The sequence below is a fragment of the Vicugna pacos genome, chromosome 6 (assembly GCF_048564905.1).
Source record: "Vicugna pacos chromosome 6, VicPac4, whole genome shotgun sequence".
NCBI classification, from domain to species: Eukaryota; Metazoa; Chordata; class Mammalia; order Artiodactyla; family Camelidae; genus Vicugna; species Vicugna pacos.
The window spans coordinates 17,051,801-17,071,840 of record NC_132992.1 but is presented as its reverse complement, the minus strand read 5'-3'; the positions used below and the strand labels follow the sequence as shown (position 1 = coordinate 17,071,840).

The following is a 20,040-nucleotide window of genomic DNA, read 5'->3' as shown; positions in this document are numbered from 1 at the left end:
AAGATTGTCAAATAATTACTCAAAGTGTCAAAAAGGTGGGAGGAGCAGGGTGAGAGAAAAGAGAGATTGAGATTGGGTCCAAAATGGAAACACCTCCCCTTTCTCCAAACCCTGCACTGTGGAAGCTTCCAGTGGAGCATGTCTGGGTCCTGCAACCCACAAGGCTGCCATTACTACCTGTTATGTAGTAAGCCAGGTGTCATATTTCATGCATGTCAGGAGACCCCAAGTCAAACTGAAATACTGAATTGCTAAGACAATTTAGAAATTTCAAATGACTGAACTACTAAACATGTGATCTAAATGCCTGTCGACGGTGTTCTCTAAGATGATATGATACCTATGGGTATGGTTCCTGAGTTCTGAGCTTAGACTCAGAACTAAGCACCTTTTATGGTAAGGGCCATAGTTTAGGATACTTCTCTTCCCTCTCTCACTTAAAAAAAAATTATTAATATTACACGGTAGCCTTTGCTTTCGGGTGCCATGCACACCCTCTTCTGGTCAGTTTTAAGAAAAACTGATCACCGTTAGGAAAGGAACTCTATCAGAGTGGTACAAATATTGGTCCAAAAGAATGAACTATTCTGACACAACTGAAAGGAGGCATCCTTCCTTTCTGTGATTATCAAAATCCCTTTCTCTTCATGATGAAAATTAGTGATCCTACTGTTTTGTAACAGGTTGTCTACTCTTTTCAGATTCCGTACACTTCACTGTGACACAGTGATAAGGTCTAGGACAACTCGAGGCAAAGAGAGATCAGGTGAGGCCCAGTAAATCCAGTCTCTGAGTCTATGCGTTCAGCCCCGGCACAACTCACACCCCAGAAGACACGTCCAGAAGGTGAGGGGAAGCACTGCTTAGTGTGCACACCCTGCGCGTTTTGTGCCGACACAGTGAACACAAGCATGGACTTGGCCACGGAACAGAGTTTGAAGCCCAGTTCTGCCATTCACCAGCTGTGGAATCTTGGGCAAGTGACTTAACATCTCCATGACTGTTTCATCATCTGAAAAGTGAGAAATTGTCCACAGCATTTCCTCACACGGCGGCTTAGAGGATTAAATGAGTTAATATTGGGAATTTCTTAGAACAATGCCTGGCACAGACTGACTACCATAAAAAGGAGAAGGAATTTGGAGGAGCCTTTTCCTAACAACCAGGATGGTCCCTGGCGAGATGCTTAATTAGACTCGTGGCACAGATCACACCAACCATCCCAAACAAAGAGGCTTACTAGTAACACCTTCCTGCAGATGTTACCAGCTTCGGGCAAACCCACGAGAGCACTAAGGGATATTATAAGCTAGACTCTTCTTTTTTTTTTCTATCCTACATGATGAGCAAGTAACAAATTCCTTAAATACCTGTTCTGAAATGATAGACTACATTCCAATAATTATTTTATTAGTTACAGAAGAATCTCCACTAGTATTTACATAGTGCAAAAAAGCTGTTATTACCCCTAAAATGTGATATAACAATCATCCTTCATACAGGAAAGAACTAACAAGATGAAAGTCCCCTTCAAGTCATAATTCACACTAATTTTGCTAGTTTTTTTATTAGAGCATTACAATTAAGACATTAAATTATAAATTCATGTGGTATATTTAGAAATTAAATTATAAAATAATACAAATACTTCTAAGGTGTAATGTGCCAACAAAGTTTAAATTTTATCATTAATTAGGATTTAGATTTCTCATCAGGCAAACAGTCGGGCTGATTCTGTGATGTGTGTGAAGGTTGGAAGGAACAAAGGAGGAGGAAGATTATCTGTAAATAAATTATTCCACAGAAAATTTTAAAATTAAAAAAAGAGAAAATGTTTAAATGGATGTTAATGTTCTACCCTGTTGGCACAACATACAGAAAATACTTAAGAGACAAGTTTTTTTTTTTTTCAAAGCAAACAGCAGCTTTACAAACAGGAATACTTCTTTATACATATATTAAAGTAACAATGTGTTAAGATTGAACAGTTTTATGTTAAAGAGTTGGAAATGAATGTAGAATTCACTACTCATTTGCACGTTGTAATTCCTACCCCCCCACCTCCCCCAGCTTATTAAGAAATCAGACAAGTACATTATTTGAATATTAATTTCTCAATATTTAAACTATGTGAATTCCTTTTGACTAATTCTTTTCCAAATACTGGAAGCATATAAAATACCATCTCTGCAAAAATGACCTCCAGTCAAAGCCTTTAAAAACTTTTCAATGTATAACACATTTTCCCCATGTTTAGTCAAAAGAAATATATTACATCATTTACAAACATATTTAAACCAAAAGTTAAGCTAATATGAATATTTGTCTTTTGAGAAGTATTCTTCACAGCAAACAAACCTACTAAAGCAGAAATCTAGTTTTGGGAGTGCAATTCATATTGTAATTCATATACTTATGTACTGAAATAGAAATCTAATTATTAATTATTGTCAGTAAAACAACCTCTACACACAAAGAAAAAAGTCACGATGGTTTTCATTTCTTGTGATGACGAACCCTTACTCTTACCATTAGATCTCTCTCTAGATCTCCAAAGAGCCACTCATCCCAGATCCAAAAAGAAAAAAAACCACTTTCCTAATTTTTCACACCTCCTCCTACATATAATATATACAACTTCCAGAATTTATCTAAAGGAAGCAAATAATAAAGACATTATTAATACTTTTTTAAGCATACTTTCGACACAGTAGCTTTTCCTTTAATAAATTTTGGGTTATCCTCTGGAGGTGACCTGTCTTATATGAAAAAAAAAACCCATGGTCCCTTGGGTTTGTGGGCAGTAGATACTGCATGTGCAAGAGCATTTGTCAAACACGTAATTGAACACTCCTGGAGTCAATAGCAAAATTCAAAGTTACTGGTGTTCTGAAGATTTCCTCAACTTCTCTTTTGATACAAATGTCAAAAATCTAAAATGACAATCTCAGTCAGTAGAGATAGAAAATATAAGAAACCTTTGAAAAGCCACTACCTTAAGATCAAGAGTTATCTGAATCACTGACACTGAGCAAAGGAAATTTACACCATTAAAAAGTAAGAGGTTTTCAATTCACTTTTAAGATTGTCAGTAGTTCAAAATCTCTATCATTTCTTTAAACCAACTAACACTTCCAAATGTACAGAGACAGCAGGATCTGCCACATATAAATCCATGATCACTATTTCAGAGGCTTCATTCCTTACATGCTGCATTCCCTTAAGTACTGGTTACTTTGTGCCCAAGAAGTCTATACTGCAGAACAGTTCAGACAGGACAGCAGTGCACCCTTTGAGCACACTAATAAAGTTGATTGACGTTTTCTACACAGCGATGCTCCTAAACTTCCACAATTCACAAATAACTAAGTCATCAACCAAGAAGCTGGTCTCTCCAGTAATTAAATGCCAGGGTTATAAAACGCCAATACTAGCACAGTAGTCCCAATGCATTTCTGTGAAGAATCTGCCCAATTCTTCCTTCTTGCTTCTGTGAGGCAAAGCTCTGCCCCATAAAACCTCGGCAGGGAAAATACCCGCCCCCCGCCAGGTCTGTGCCTGCCTATGGGAGATGGAAGTGTCAAGCTGGCATGCATGCCTGTGTGTGTTTGTGTGTATGCACGCCCATGTGTGCTGGTCAGCTGGAGTGGTGGGTGTTTGGGGGGAAGACAGAAAAAATGGTAATTTGTAGTTCTCCCACCATTATAGACTTGCAGTGGTCACTACCAGGCGGTGATTGACCAGCAAATAAAACATTTAGCTCAGTAACTTTAATTTCTCCAAGAAGGTATACACATGCCACAAGGGCAGAGATCAATAACAGGATCAAGAAATAATACCTGCGCCTATCTACGTACTCCAAAATCATCTAATAGTCTCAGCAGAATTAGAACCACTTCCTCTTCTCTTCAGAACTTCCTCTTCCAAGCCTTGATTATCAGGATACATGTTATAACTGCGTTAAGTTCCTTTCCCTGACCTCCTATAATAACCATGGTCAGTGTTACGTGGCAGGTGCTCAAGGCTAGGGGCACAATATCTTTTTTTTTTTTTTTAAAGGTGTAATGGTTTTTCACTCAGGACAAGTTTGAATACCCAATCAAATCCATATCTGAAGTCCAGAGAATCCTGAATCAGAAGCATGCGAGAGAAGACAACAGTACAAGACTTTGTTTCCAGCTGGTTCACATGTAAGTGCTGCAGTCATACAATTGGTTACAGTTACTCACCTGTCAAAATTTGCCTAACTTTATGCAAATTGACTATGTACAAGAGCATTCCTGAGGTAAGTAAGAAGCAAACGTGAAACAGAACCTGGAGGGTCCTACCATGGGTGACTTCTCACTATTAAAGACATCAATCACTTCCCACAAATAAGGTCAGCTCTAATCTACCATGGTGGCTCCTTTGCCAGCCTAAGTATTGGAGGCCCATCCCAACCTTAATCAATTACAATGATCAGTGACTTCTGAATAAGCATGGGTGGACTAAATAAAAGTTGCATCAATTTTTAACACAAAACACTTTTGTGAACTTAGTATTACTCTCAGCCTTTTTATTTTTTAATTAAAGTTTTCTAACTCTACCTCCAATTCTTTCTTAAAGAAGCCCAAACAACTTTTTGGTCAGACAAATTAGAGTAAAAGAGGTGTGGGCTTGAAGCAAACATTGGTAACTCTTCCTATCCTTAGAACCTTCATCTTTACCTTTCAGAATGACTCTAAACAGGCATTCTAAATTTACTTTCTTTAAAACCTGGTCTTCTTTTTTAATCATTATTTTCCATAACAAAATGAGCTGAAACAACTCTGAATTTTCCACACAGTTATTAGAAAGACATTTATGTGCTAATCAAAAGCTAAGCTATATAGATCATAGGAAAACAAGTAAAAGTCAGCTACAAAAACATCTGTCAGGAATTAAATACATATATTAAATACTGGACAGTGCAAAATATTGAGATGACGCATGAAAGATAATGGCTGCAACCCTTACATAGCTGGAGACGGAGAGCTGACATTTCCTGAGTTATAGATTCGGGGGCGTATAATTAGAATCAGAGTGCTCCCTGTTCAGGGAGCTGCAGCTGCTGGGCTTCTGTGGTTCCTGACTTGCCTGATGGTCAGTGGTCCAGGCCTCGCTCTCCATCCCTGGCTCTGGCACCTCAGGCACCTCTGCTTCCTCTTCCCCACTTTGCTCTGCATTGTCTTCCTCAGAACCATTTAGGGATTTTCCAAGCTGAAGCGTTTCCATCGTTCTCTGGGTCTCAGAGACCCAAGACTCAATTCTGCTGTTGAGTTGAACTTCTACAGATATGGGTTCATGAGCATAATCTTCCTCCTCCTCCTCATCTTCATCATCCTCTTCTTCAAGCATGCCAGGTACAAGAGTGCTGGTGGTGCTGGTGATGGAGGAATTCAAAAGATCCCGGCAACTGCCATCCAAAGAGCCGGTCTCTGTACTCTGCTGTGAGGCCCATTCCAGGTCGTCTGGCTTCACTTCCTCTTTATCGCTCACTGTCGATTTTCCAGGGTTTGTTGCTGAGGTAGCACTGCCCGCAGCCGCTAACGATGGCTGCTTACCAACAGGGGCTGTGTCAAATGGAAGTTTACTGGGTTTTTCAGATGTGTTGTGCTTACAAGAAACCTCCCTCTCATTTTCTGATGTTTCCAGTCCATCTGAAGTTTCCACCATGTTTCTCCAATTTGTTTCTGTAAATATCAAACAGATTTTTTAAAAACCAGAACACTGTTTCGGAATCACGAAACTCTTTTTTTGTTTGGTTTTCCTGTTTTCTTCTTCATTTTTCAGTTTTATTAAGTAGAATTGTTACAGTTTGTCCACCCATATACAATATATTGCATGTAAATACATATATACAATATACTGAACATATTTTTTAATGTATTTATGTGTACTGTTCATTGTTTCTAAGAACAGTTTTGAGCTTTAGCTTTTTAAACTTACATAGTTATCTAAGGAATAAAGCCAACCACAAAATAAGAACCACAGAATGCAGTAATACAATCATAAAGGACAGTCAAATGTGCTTACACATATTCAAGAAATCAATCATCTAAGTTATAAATAAGTAATTCATTTGCATCCTTTTTAGCAGGCAACTCTTAAAAGAGGGAAGAACAAACTACAGAAATTTGTTGGCTCACCTATTGATTGGAAAAACTAAATACTTAGTTTATTCTAATACTAGTTTAAAAGTTATAAATGAAAAAGTTCTCAAAAATTTTATCAAAAGAAACCAGTACATTTAACATACAGAAACAAAGAAGCCAAAATAAGTATATTAATGCTTCAGAATGCAAAAGATCTTTTATCAATAGGAGCTCACTGACATTTATATAAAATCTATATATTCATAAAGACCAGTGAATTGCCCAACTGTACACAGTCCGGATCCACGAGTCAAAAACAGAAGAGCCAAGATGTCCATGAGAAATGGTTTTGGTCTGACAGGTCTGTATTGTGCTTTCTCTGAAAGTTATCTACAGCTGTCTTTTGGCCTGTAATGGAACTTGTGTTTCCATTTAGAAGCAAAGAAGCCAGCCATGCATTTCTAACATTTGTGAAAACTTCTTTTATAATATATGGCTCAGCTTACTAAGTGACATTAGAGCCAAAAAGAATAATTAGTGTTATTATGTAATACAGTGGTGATGACCAATTATTTTTAATGACAGATAGTCGGTTTAGAGTAAAAACATGTACTAGGAATCAGGAGGTGAAGGATAGCTCTCCCACCTTTCTATTTTTTTCTTATTTTATTCATTAGGTTTTTTTTTTAATCATTGAGGTATAACTGACATATAGCATTATATTAGTTTCAGGCACACAACATAATGATTCAATATTTGTACATACTGCAAAATGATCACCACAATAAGTCCACTTAACATCCATCCCTATTCATAATTACAGATTTTTTCTATGATGAGGACTTTTAAGATTTACCCTCTTCTTAATAAGTTTCAAATATGCAATACAATATTATTAGTTATAGTCACTGTGCTGTATATTAGATCCCCAGGACTTATTTAATATAAGTAGAAGTTGGTAACTTTTGACCCTCTTCACCCATTTCACCCACTCGACCCCCTGCCGCTGGCAACCACCAATCGGTTCTATGTATCTATGAGCTTGGTTTATTTTTTTGTTCTGTTTTGTTTTTTAAGATTCGTATAAATCAGATCATGAGGTGTTCGTCTTTCTCGGTGACTTATTTCACTTAGCACAATACCCTCAAGGCCCATTCGTGTTGTCACAAATGGCAAGATTTCATTCTTTTTAATGGCTGAATAATATTCCACTGTATAAAGACACACATCTTCTTTGTCCGTTGATCTTCTTTACCCACTTATCCATTGTTGGACACTTAAGTTGCTTCCATATCTTGGCTATTGTAAATAACGCTACAATGAACATGGAGGTGAGTATCTCTTTTTGAGCTAGTGTTTTTGTTTTCTTCAGATAAATACCCAGAGGTATAACTGCCACATCATACGGCAGTTCTCTTTTTAATTTTCTGAGTAACCTCCGTATTGTTTTTCTTAGTGGCTGCACCGATTTACATTCCCAACAACAATGCACCAGGGCTCCCTTTGCTCCATATCCTCACTAACATTTGTTTTATTTTTTGTCTTTTTAATAATAGACATTCTATCACGTATGAGGTAGTATTTCATTGTGAATTTGATTTGCATTTCTCTGATGACTGGTGATGCTGAGCATCTTTTCATGTGCCTGTTGGTCATCTTATGTCTTTCTTTGGAAAAATGCATATTTTTATCCTCTGCCCATTTTTAAATACAATTGTTTGGGTTTTTGCTCTTGAGTTGTATGAGTTCTTTACATATTTTGGATATTAATCCCTTAACAGATATATGGTTTGCAAATATTGTCTCCCATTCAGTAGGCTGCCTTTTCATTTTGATGGTTGATGGTTTCCTTTGCCATGCAGAAGCTATTTAATTTGGTGTAGTCCCATTTATTCATTTTTGCCTTTTCTTAAAAAATAAAAATTCTCTTCTATTTGCATTAACAGCTGCTGTTTGCATTTTACAGGCATAATGATCAAGCTGTGGTGATAAAGCAAACCTACTCATATTAATATTTTTAACTTGATTTTCACCTATCAATTTATATATTGCTCCAGACCATATTTTGGCCACCTGAAGTCAGGGCACATGGTTTAGGGAAAAACCTTTCTTTCCTGCAGCTACTTCAAGCGTACAATGGTCTTTCCACTTGCATTCCTACCTCATGACAAAAAAATCTAGCCTCCTCCTTTATTCTCACTCTCAGTTAATAACATCATTTTCACACTCTCAAAGCACAGGAAACCGCATAGTAATCCTTGATCTTATCTTTCTCCTTTATATATACTTTCATCCCATTGAACTCATAAGTATACCATATCACCTATAGCTCAGCAACTACCAAATCTGGTCACAAGTGCCTTAGCTCCAGCCTTCTGTACCTTGCTATACATCTACAGTATCTTTCTAATTGGTTTTGTGAATTGCCCACATCATTGTCTAACTGGCTTTTTATTACCCTAGTAACCCAAACTCCTTAGCTGAGCATAACCAAGTCCTTCATAATCCATCTTTCTGGTCCTATTTATTTCGACCCCCAGCCATGCATTCCAGGCTCTAAGTTGCCTTGAATTCTCACAGCTCACAGAAGTCGTATTTTTTATGTGTACAATTCTTTGCTTTGCATAAGCTATTCTTTTTGCATGAGATGCGTTTTCCTCCTTTACCCTTCAGACTCCTACTTATCCCTGAAAACCATCCTTAAATGTCACTTCCTTTACAAAGCCTTTCCTGACTTTCCTAAGTGAGTCAGTTATTAACCGGAACTCCCACAGCACTTTCTGCGTATTTGGTTCAAAGTATCTGCTTTATGTTTGCTGTTGTACCCTCTCCTCCCTCCTTATTCCCACACCCCCTCATCTCTGTGTTCCTACAGTTAGCATACAGTATGTGCTGGGAAAATAAGCCTTTACGTTAAATGAAAAAAAATCACCCATATATTTAATTCTGCAGAAAAATAAAACCACCGTACAATTTAAAAATTTAGGTACACATTTACACTTCCAACAATTTTTTTCCTCCTTCAAAAGTACTACAAGAATTCATGTGAGGTCTTAGAAAAAAATCCCACCTCCCCTCCTTGAAGTGAGCCAAAGGAAGAGGAAAAGAAAGGAAGTCAGCAGACTGAGCAGGCCTAATCTCTCTGCAGGCTCAGTCTTGGGCATTCAGCTTCTTGGTGAGCTGAAAGCCAAATGGGTTCTTCGGAAAGGAAAGGGAGAGAGGACCTTGGAAGCAAAGACAAGGGACTCTGTGATTAGCTAGCAAGAAATCTGTCACAATGATCAAAGAGCCACTGAGGTGACATATCCATTACAGAGGGCCCAGGCTCCCACCTTAAAGTAATGGGTGAAGCTAGATCAACAATGGATGAGCACACACAACACATGACTGTGACAGGGAGAAACAGAGCAGCCATGAAAGTGCTACCTGTAGGCAGGGACAGGGGAGATGGGGATTGGGGTCGGGAAGGCGCTGAATGTCTAAAGTCAGAATAGCACATCCAGAAGTCCGCTTTTGCAGAAGGGACTAGGAAGCAAGTTAAAGGCAGGGTCAAAGATCACAACAAACCTGGAAATGGTACTGATTCACCAAACCTACCTTGCTTCTGAATGGTTTATTTTTGCAGAACTTATTCAATAAAACTGTTCTTTGCTTATTAACCACTCTATGCTTTCTTGTTTTGCTGGTTGGTTCTTTGTGAAACTGTCTCTTCAACTTTCAAATCACTAATGCGTTTGTCAGAGAATGAGGTGTGTGTATTTCTCCCTTGTCAGGACACAGAGAGAAGCTGTCCATCTTCAGATAGTTGTATATAGTAAAGGAACAAGCAAATGAGTTCAAGAGCCTACAGAGGAAGGGGCAGTGGTAGGGAATGAGCAGGAAATTCAAGACAGATGGACTGCACATCAAGGCTGTCCTAGCCTCCTAAGCGGTTACTGAAAACCTACTATATAGTCCTACTGGAAATTCACTCAACAGACAGGGAATTTACACCCCACTGGCTAACAGTACAGGTGCCAAAAGTCAAATTTACCAGCTGTGTGATACTGGCAAGTTATTTGCCTCAGTTCATTTTAGCTTCCTGATCTGTAAAATGCAGTACAAAACTTCTTACTCCTAGGATTGCTCAGAGGATTAAATGTCTTAATAAACATGAAGTGTCTGGAACAGCGCCTAGTAAGAATTCAGTAAGTGAGCTATTACTATGATACGTCAGGTACCCGTTATGTGCCAAATTCCTCTCGAAGAATGTACAGTTTAGTTGGGATTTATGTTTGAAACTATTTGTTTCTTGTTAGTATGACAGAATTGAGACTCAGCTCAGGTGGAAGGAAAACAAGCAAAGGAAGCAACTAAGGTGCACACAAACAACAGTAAGACTGGATTATCATAAGAGCCTTTCTATGCTACCAACGTTTAACATCCCTTTCCCAGTTTCGTTTTTTTCTTTAAACTGTGGAAATCAGAAGAATCACTCCTCATTTTCTTCCTGGCTAACAGAACCCCCTAACTTGAGCCGAGTCCCAGAGCATGAATTAAAATAGTTCTTAGACTACCATGACTATCCTATTCTCCTTTGCCAAATACTCTGTTGCCCACATCTCCCTTGCAGCTAAAAGCAGTCATGTGATTGGCTCTGGCCAAATGAGACAAAAGGGAAAGCCTTCTGAAAATTGTTTTTCACTAATGAAAAGGGCACACTGCTTGAACCTCTTGCTTTCGACTACTGCCATGATGCCCAGGCCACTGCAGCTCTTTATGGACATGATATGATGAGCACAAGAATAAGAAGCCACAGACTGAAAATGGAAGAACAGAAAGAAGGAAGGAGCTAGGGAGCTTGATGACACTGTGAAATAATTAAATATCCTATTTTCTCAGGCTACATCAGTGGGTTTTACATCTGTTGCTAAATGTATCTGATGCAGATACAGTAACTTTATGCTTTGCTCTCAAAGTAAATTATTTATGATTATTTTGACTCATTTTGTTGGCATCCTGATAAATTAGGTCATCAGGCCAGAATCTTTACGGTTCTGTCTAAATCCCTTCTTAGAATTCAACCATTAGTTCAGGGAACTTAAGCTTTGAATGAAACCTCATAGATGACCGGAACAAACTTTCTTCACTCTCCTGAAGACAAATCTGAAGCCCAGAAATTAATCAATTATATCTAAATACTCCAGGTAGAGTGTGAAAAAGCCAAGGCTTCAATCTCTGAATACTAAATCTGGTGCTTTTTAAAAACATCTCCTAAGTCTTTGAGAGGTTTTTTCTATAACTTCTCTCTTTATGTGCCTAAATGAAGATCACTGTCATTTCCCTAAACCCACAGCTTTAGGAATTTATCTTGCAGTTAACCTTTGAGATCTGGCATATCAGTACACAGAGAACTGATCTCATTTACAAACCTGGCCCTTTATCTTCTTTATTTTCAACTGGTCTCACTTCAGCCAAAGAAATATGTCTGCCTCTAAGCCAGAATCACCTATCCCTGACCAATGGTTTTGTAAAGGTGCACAATAACTTATTAACTGCCTCTGGTCTGGAGCTTTGTCAGAAGCATTCCAAACATTTAACCACAGTCACAGACTGGGAGAGCAGGAAGGAATGTGAGAAGAAAGCAAGAAAATGGGGACTCAGTTTTTCACATGTTAAATTTTAGGTTGGCAACAAACTATCTGATAAACTCCCGGATAGATTAAAAAGAGAAAAGAAGAAGAAGCAGCCAAGTTGAAGGAGGTGGCTACTCTATTTTTAAAAAATACAGGAAATGAATCAGAAACTAGATCAAGATATAGAGTACAGTATAGATACTGTTACTTTAAACATTACACTTTAATGCTGACTTTTAGTCCATATTTCTTTTTGACCAGCATCAGATTTTTAACTCAAAACAAGTGTCACAAGTCTAGGTTTGATAAACTTAGATTGAATAGTATTTAGGTCTTTTGTTCACTTAGTAAAATAACATTTTAACAATCAAGCATAAAGTATTAGAATAAAATTTCCAAGAATTTACATTTACTTAGTCTACACGTCACAAGAATGGTAGGTATGTTTTGCTTTTTAAATCCCTTCGGGATTTTTTTTTTTTAGGATTTTGAAAATGTGACTAAATTCCAGAGTCTCACAGAAAGTCTCAGCCCCAAATATTCTAACTTTCAATGAACATGTTTAATGCAACTTTTAAATCAAAAATTTGAGGAAAACTTGAATAATCAAGAAGATAAAAACAAAAGGCAGCATGGAAATTCACTTTCAAAATGACCAATCACTAAATTATTACGTTTAAGTCATTTAAAATGTTATGTAACAACTTACCATATTCCTTTTCATTTACTTCGGAGATGGGTTCAGAAATAACACTGCAGAAAGAAATGGCGCTTGCTGCAGAGGGATTCCGAGAATGCCCCATGTGGTGTGGCACCTTTTTCACGTTCTTTAAGGCTTCCTCGGCTTGCTCCTGTTCCATTGCTGCAACCATATCTTTATATGCTTTCCTGGCTTCCTCAGTGAGTTCTACCAACTTATTAAACAGGCTCTAAAAAGAAAGAGATTTTGCCTAGTCTATTTTTTGTAATACTCTTTTATTACTATCATTAGCAATAAATGTCTCTACTGTTTCAAGATTGAATATACTTTCCAGAAGCACAAAATGTAAATGGTATGCAAACCACAGAACCTTATAAAATACTCTTGTAACTTACACATACATACACACATATATATCCTAGAAGTCTGATGAAATTTCTTGGTTCAGTACCAGCCACTAAATGTGTTATATTAAAGTTCTTGCATAGTCCTCTCAAGGAAGCTTCCAAGTAGATGCAAGGAAAATGATGATTCAAGGCACAGTATCTTAAAACGCCTTGAGACATACAAAGCGGTATGGTTTTTGGAGGAAACGTCTAACTGCTGGGCATCAGTGAAAAATTCACGAAGGAAGAACATGACACCTGATATTGGCCTTAAAAAACTGGTGCAGTTTTTGAGGGGCAGAGATAGCACGTCCTTAGCCAAGCATGCAAAACCATAAATAAAGGTACACACTTTAAAGGCTTGTTTGGGGAGCAGTGAAGAATCTTGTATGGGTTTGAATATACGGGAACAAGTGTACACAGGGTGATGTCCAAGGATGTAATGCAGACAGCTGTCTCCACAGGACTTTAAAGTTCCCTGTAATATTTGCTTGTTGAAAGAACTTGAAAAAGACCAAAAAGAAGCCACTGATGGTCCAGCTAGCTGGGGCCTTGAAGATGATGAAAACACGACACTTAGAAGATAGACAAGCCAAAGATACTGGAAGAAAGGCAAATTATGAAAACAGAATAAAGAGCCTGGAAGTATAATGTGGAGCTATATAACCAGAAGTTCCTCCATCAGGGAGACAGAAATGACATGAATGGAATTTATGATCCCAGTGAAATCATAGGTGATGGAGCAAGGTTGTGTCAATAAAAAGGCAAAATTCATATAACATTAAAGTTAACTTCAATAACTATGATGTCTAATGATGTTTAAAGAAAACTGCCACCAGAAAGACAAACGACAATGGTAGTGGTTCTTATATCACAATTCAACAACATTCTATTCCTGTTCAGTGTCTTGTTTTAGTACCACATTGCAACATACCCACACATTATATAAAGAATTCCCGATGATAAACGTGAGCTGGCCATTTGTAAGAATATGTTTAATTTTATACATAAAATTGTTTTCAGACAATGGGGAGAAAAGTACAGCACAATTTTTTTCTTCTTAACAAGGCACTGTCATTTAAGTATAAATGTAACAAGATGAAAGCATGGCAAAAAGTGCCACATTGCTAGAGGATAATGTGTCTCTAAGTTACACTTGGGAAGGAGAAACATAAGCAGCATGCTTTATCCAGCTGCAGCTTAAATTGTTTAAAGTAGCAGGTACAATAAGCTCTGCTGCTAATTGTGTTGATTTCTGAAGAGGAGTGGGTGCTAGTAATATATCAAAAATATATTCAGGATTTGTTTATTTTTAGAAAGGAGGGAAAACAGATTCAGTTGAAAACAGCCGCTATGTGTTGCATGGAACAGATTTCACAAATATTTGTTTGCAGTGTTCAACAGACCATGCACTTAAGTGAAGCCAACAAAAAGAAAATATGCATATGGAGATATAATTCTGAGATTAACATTGGTTTTACAATATAAATATGGAACATAGAAACTGCTGGGAATAAAACAATATAAAAGAAGAAGAGAAAATAAAATTGAAGAGAGAAACTATCAGGGAATAAAAGCCTTGCATGTCAATGTTAGGACGGAAAGCTTAATTCAAAGGTTCGCCTTTGTGCACTATCACATTACTGTGAGTAGATACACTTCACAATATATCAGTATTTCCTCTACCTTCAATTTTTGAATGTGTTTTGGTTTAAACAATAGCTTTCCTACCTCAAAACAGAGAAGGCAAGTAAAAAGCAATGTACAAACAAAACTGGCAAGCATTTTGTAATATAAAACCATACAAATAACCTAGTACATTTAATTTAATAAGTTCATACAATTAAAAACAAACATGTCCACTTTTCCTGACCCTGATCCCATTCCTATTCCATAAACTCTAACAGTGAACAGAGAGTGCATTTTTGTGTGTGTGTGTGTCTCTTTCCCACACATCTATTTATCACCCAGATTCTCACATACAGATTAAAATAGCAGGCAGACAGACATCTACCATACAATTTATTAAACAATCATGTATCACCTGCTCATGCTCAAGAAATGTAAAAGGTGTCGGATACAAAGACAAGGGGCCTGCACTCAAAGAATTAACAGTGGTAGAGGCAGAAACGAACTACAGCAAGGCAGTGGGATACCTATAACAGAAAAGCACACGGTGAGATGGCAGCACAAATATTAATTACATGATCACAGAGAACAGGTGGGTAGATAGATAATTTAACGGGTTGTTGGAGAGAAACTGAACAGATGGGGGACAGGGGTATGCAAACATGGTGACTAGGTAGGAGAGACAGACACTTCAATACACACAAATAGTGTGGCTGGGAAGAGGGAAAACAGTCCATCAGTGGTGTCATAAAACACGTTAGAATCAACTGCATAAAGAGCAGTCTTACTTTATATACAGCTTGCATACAATTTAAAACAAGTACAACTGAAAACATTTCTATGTAATGGCTATGATAAAGCCAAATAATATACTAGGAAACACACACACACACACAGACAAACCCTACCAGTCTTAAAATGCTATCAGTTAGTAAGCATTACTCTAAACAAATAACATTTATTTGATCATTTATCAGCCCCTGTGGGCAAAGCTTTGTGTCAGCAGACTGAGAAGAAGACAAGTATCATGGGTAAAGAATTATTCTGTCAACTGGTTTGGGAATTTCATTTTCTAAAGGAAAATCCACTCCAATGAAAGGATTCTATTCTCTCTTGAGCACAAAAAATACCCAATATATAGACTGAAGAAAGTTATTTTACACTGTACAATGCTGGATTTCTTCACAGTTACATAAATTACCAAGTACTACATATTGCAACCCATAAAAAAAAACCAGCATGGCAGAAATATAAGCTAAAATCTTTCAAAATGCTGTAGGATTAACGTACATAAATGTGTTCAACACTAAAAAAGGAAATGTAATACTCAAGATTCCCAGGGTCATCATCTCACGTCTTCAAATGCTCAAACATAACACTGGCATTTGTCAAAAAAGAAAACATACTACGGTGGGGGGTCATGAGGGTGAGAGACTGTGTCTTCTAAGTCTTACCTCAGCACCAAAGTAGTTGAAGATTCCCACTACGCTAACAGGAACCAGCTTGTTCACACAGCGTCCTAGAGCTTTTCTTCCAAGGGCAAACACAAAAGGAATTTCTTGTTCCCGTGCCATAGCTATAACATTATAGAGAGCCTCATCCAGGCCACCTGAGACATCAACACACACAGAGGTTTTTAGTTATTTCCTAAATGGAGCTATTTTAGCATTCCACAGCTAAAGCATTAAACACAGCAGCAGAGGACTGTGAATGCTGGTGGCACTTAGGCTGTTCCACACACTTTCCTATTTGAATTTATAGTCTATGTGGATATATGTACATATTTTCTTTCTCCCTAATTAAATTCCAAATTTCTTTAATGCCAGTATTTTTGTTTCTCCAGAGCAATTAGCATAGCAGGAGCCAAATTTCAATGTAATAAACATTTTGTAATTAATTAAAAATGTTAATAGTGGCTGATTCCTTTATCCAATCTCTCAGCTCAAGTGAGCAACCTATGACATGCAGTAAGACCGACTGCACATTACTGTTCCATTGGTATTTCTCCCCTATGGAGAATACGCCTCCTACTGCTACTTGATGCATCCGTCTAGTCCAATCACCTGCAGTGTCTCTACCATGAAAAAGGACAAACACGGGTGCACGACATGGTACAAAGAATTTGCGTGCGCGCTCACCCAAAAGCCTGTTACTGCTGGTTTCTGAGAGACAAATCTCTACCACAAACAGGAGCAGAGACCTTTATACTTTTCCTAATTCTTTTTAAGAGAAAAGAGGCACCAAAGGAAGGTAATGTAAACATTTTTAAAGTAGAATATATTTGCAGAGGCAGAGACATGCACTCTTACTAGTCCCCATACTGATCACAACACAGGGGACAGTTGGTTGGCCCAACCTAAATCCTTCACTAGTGTTCATAAATGAGGATTTCCTTTACAATCTGATCTCAATTTGAGGACTTAATTTCAGATACTGAAACATTTCTTTTTCTTTCCTTGTGTTCAATATTATGTTTTATACCTAAACTTCGTTAAGAAAGACATAAGGCTTCCACTTAAAAATTCACTGTATATTCTACCATTATACTACATAAATATCAAAACACTTCAAAAGTTAAAATGTTCATACCTTTGGACTGGATTTTTTCACAATTTGGGGAGATTATAACACACTTGATTTTGTTTAACTTCATATGTTTGGTGACCTCCCTTAGACCCATGACCAGTCGCCTCCTCGCTTTTGCTCTTACAGGGTCCTTTTGGTAGATGCGTTCCTGGAAACTGACAAGCTCTTGAAGAAGAAGAGTCACACATTCATCAATCTCTTTACAAAGAACCTGATTACAATACCTGTAAAGGAAACAAAAAATGGGTAGTTATAAAATTTACTTTAGGAAAAAAAAATACATTCAGTAACAGGTTTTTCTTAAAAAAATCAAGTCTTTAAAATCTCCTAAATGCTCAGTTAACTAGAAAAACAGAGAGTTTTTCTAAATTACAACAGATTGGCTTTTATGTAAGGGATAGATTAATCTCAGGGAAGTAATACTCAAACTCCCTTATTATTAAATTCCTTAGGATATAAATCAAACGTTAGCCTGCTACTAGATAAAAACAGGTACAGTGTTTTGGTAAGGAGATAATGTATAAAGTTATTTCATCCCAGTGAATACTACAGATGGTTCTGGTAGTGAAGAAATTAATTTTATGAATGCTAACTGAATGCTCCAATACTAACAATTCATCCTCCACACTTGAATGAATAACAATCTCCGGACACTGGTTTCCTTAACCATAAAAATAAGGAATTGGCTATAACAGCCTCAAAAGTCCTGCTAACTCTGAAAATCTATGGTTACAGAGGATGAACTTGGTAATTAACCAAAGAGGTCTTGAGGTAAAATCACATGCCCTCATATCAGGCAAGGCAACTGAATGAGGCTCTTTGTGAGATCATGTATGCCTATAACACAAAACAGAAAGGAAGTAAGTATGAGGCCACTATTGTATTTAATTTCAAGGACAAGAAAGTCATCCAAGTTCACTTACTCCTTATATATTCTACTTTTCTAATTCTCACCCATAATCTCTACCACAAGCAGGTACCTGTTAACAAGAAGAATCTGTGTAATTTATAATCTAGGAATAGCCAGGTCAGCATATTTCCACTTCCATACATTATATGATAGGAAAATCTAGGCCTGCTATTCTTTAGAGAAAAAAAAAAGTTTTTTGTTTTGGAAATTTTTTTTTAACGTTTGAGAGAAAAATGTTTAAATAAGTACAAGTATGACATTACTTCAGAAGAGAAGATATAACTGGACAGACTCAGGAAAGGTTAACTAGCATAAAGTATACAAAATTAAAGAATGCAATTTTCTTCATTCTGTTTTTCTTTCAAGCTGTTTACTTCATACTCATGTAACATCTTATTCCCCATGTGTTTCCTTTGCTCCACATATATTATTTGACATTTAATTAACTTCCTAAATCAAGGCAAGAAGTATTTACTCAAAAACAATAATATAAAGAAATGGAACAGAACAAAACAATGTGGTTTGGATTAACACAAATTTTTACTTTCACCCTGGGATTTTTTTCATATGTCACTTTTAAAGGTAAAATTAATTCATCTACACAAATGTTCAAACCCTAGAATCCTTTACAGTAATAGCTGCCAGTTGAAGATTATTCACAGATGGGCATTTTAAAATTTAGAAATATTTGCTTAAAAACAAATAGCATTATGTAATAGGTTCAGTTCATGTAATAGGGTCTTAGAAACATGTTATTAATTGGTTACAGAGGTGTTTTTGAAGGTCCAACAATATAAACAAAAAAGCAAAAGCATTTGAAGAGGAGAAATGTCTCAGTACAGCATTTTATACATAAGCTATTAAGAGGCCAAATTTTCTCAGTATAAACACTAGCTGACATAAAAAGAATATACTTACTGTCAAGTCACTTTCATATAAATACTGACAGATGACAGAAGACAAATGCTTTACATACAATAAAACCAGCTGTTAAACAAATCTGAAAGAATTTAAAGACCTTTGGTATTCTGTCTGCTCAACCCACTAAGTAATAATGACAATATTACATTCAGGGCTACTATCAAGATACTTAAACTATTCAACCTCAACAATGAGACTAAAACTTACTCTCTAAATCTTTTGCTGTGGATTTTGGTTATTGTCGAAGATGCCATTGGACTGCCTATCCCAGAACTCGCTGGAGAGCCTTGTGACACAGGTGTCATACAGTACGGAGAGTTCTGACTTGCTGGAGAGAGGGACGTATCACTGGGCATGCTCAGTGCAGTATCTGTGGAGACGTGGGGTGGGGGAAAGAATTTAGAAACTCTGAATGCTGAAAAGCTCTGCAATGACCAACGCAACTTAGAATGGCAGTTATTTTTTATATCACTTCCAAATTCTCCAGAAGTTAACAAGTTGAGCATTGTTCAGATCACAAACATTTCTCATACACTACAAAAAATACTCTGAAAAAAATCAAGCACAGCCTACAAGTCTACACAGAAGAGCTGAGAGAAGGCCAAGCTATCTAAAACATGTATTGCAAGGATCTAAATTGAAGAACAAAGCACATATTAACTTCAGCACCTCTTGCCAGATCATATTGCCTGTTTCCTCCATATCTATTTTTCCATCTATTTCTTGGAAATAATTTAACTGTCTAAAAATTCCTGTTGCTGCTGGCAATGATGACTTCTACCTCACTTGTTCTCTCCACACCACTCCTGATTCTCCAGGCACCACCCCAATTTCTCTTTCATTTGGTCTTTGCTTCTGTGCTCAGGAAGCCACTTTTTCAGATGCCATCCCTTGCCTCAACTGCTTCCTTTAGTTACTGCTTCTTTCCTAACCAGCTGAACTCAGGAAATGAGTTAGTATTTGTATATCCAGTCCATTAATTTGCCAAGTTACACAATTATCTTATCTCCCTACTGCGTTTTAAGTCTGTATGAGGGTTTACAACAAATTTAGGATTTAAGCCTCAAAAATGCCACAGACCTACTATGTTACACCTGCCCCTCCTCTTAAATATTTCCCTGAAGAAGTACCTTCAAAGAAACCACTCTCAAAAGTAAAAAAAAAAACTTAGTTCAATATC

General features: G+C 37.1%; 1 protein-coding gene across 2 annotated transcripts in view; it reads right to left on the bottom strand.

Annotated features, from left to right (window-relative positions):
* Positions 1-1,393: 1,393 nt before the first annotated feature.
* SECISBP2L (SECIS binding protein 2 like) overlaps positions 1,394-20,040 on the bottom strand; it is a 46,403-nt gene continuing 27,756 nt past the window's right edge. For both annotated transcript variants that reach the window (XM_072962484.1, XM_072962483.1), the window contains exons 14-18: positions 19,068-19,230; positions 17,033-17,253; positions 15,898-16,052; positions 12,438-12,657; positions 1,394-5,711 (exon numbers count right to left, since the gene is read on the bottom strand). In XM_072962484.1, the coding sequence (XP_072818585.1) occupies positions 5,029-5,711; positions 12,438-12,657; positions 15,898-16,052; positions 17,033-17,253; positions 19,068-19,230 (1,442 nt within the window). In that variant the 3' untranslated portion in view covers positions 1,394-5,028. The remainder of the gene's footprint in view (positions 5,712-12,437; positions 12,658-15,897; positions 16,053-17,032; positions 17,254-19,067; positions 19,231-20,040) is intronic.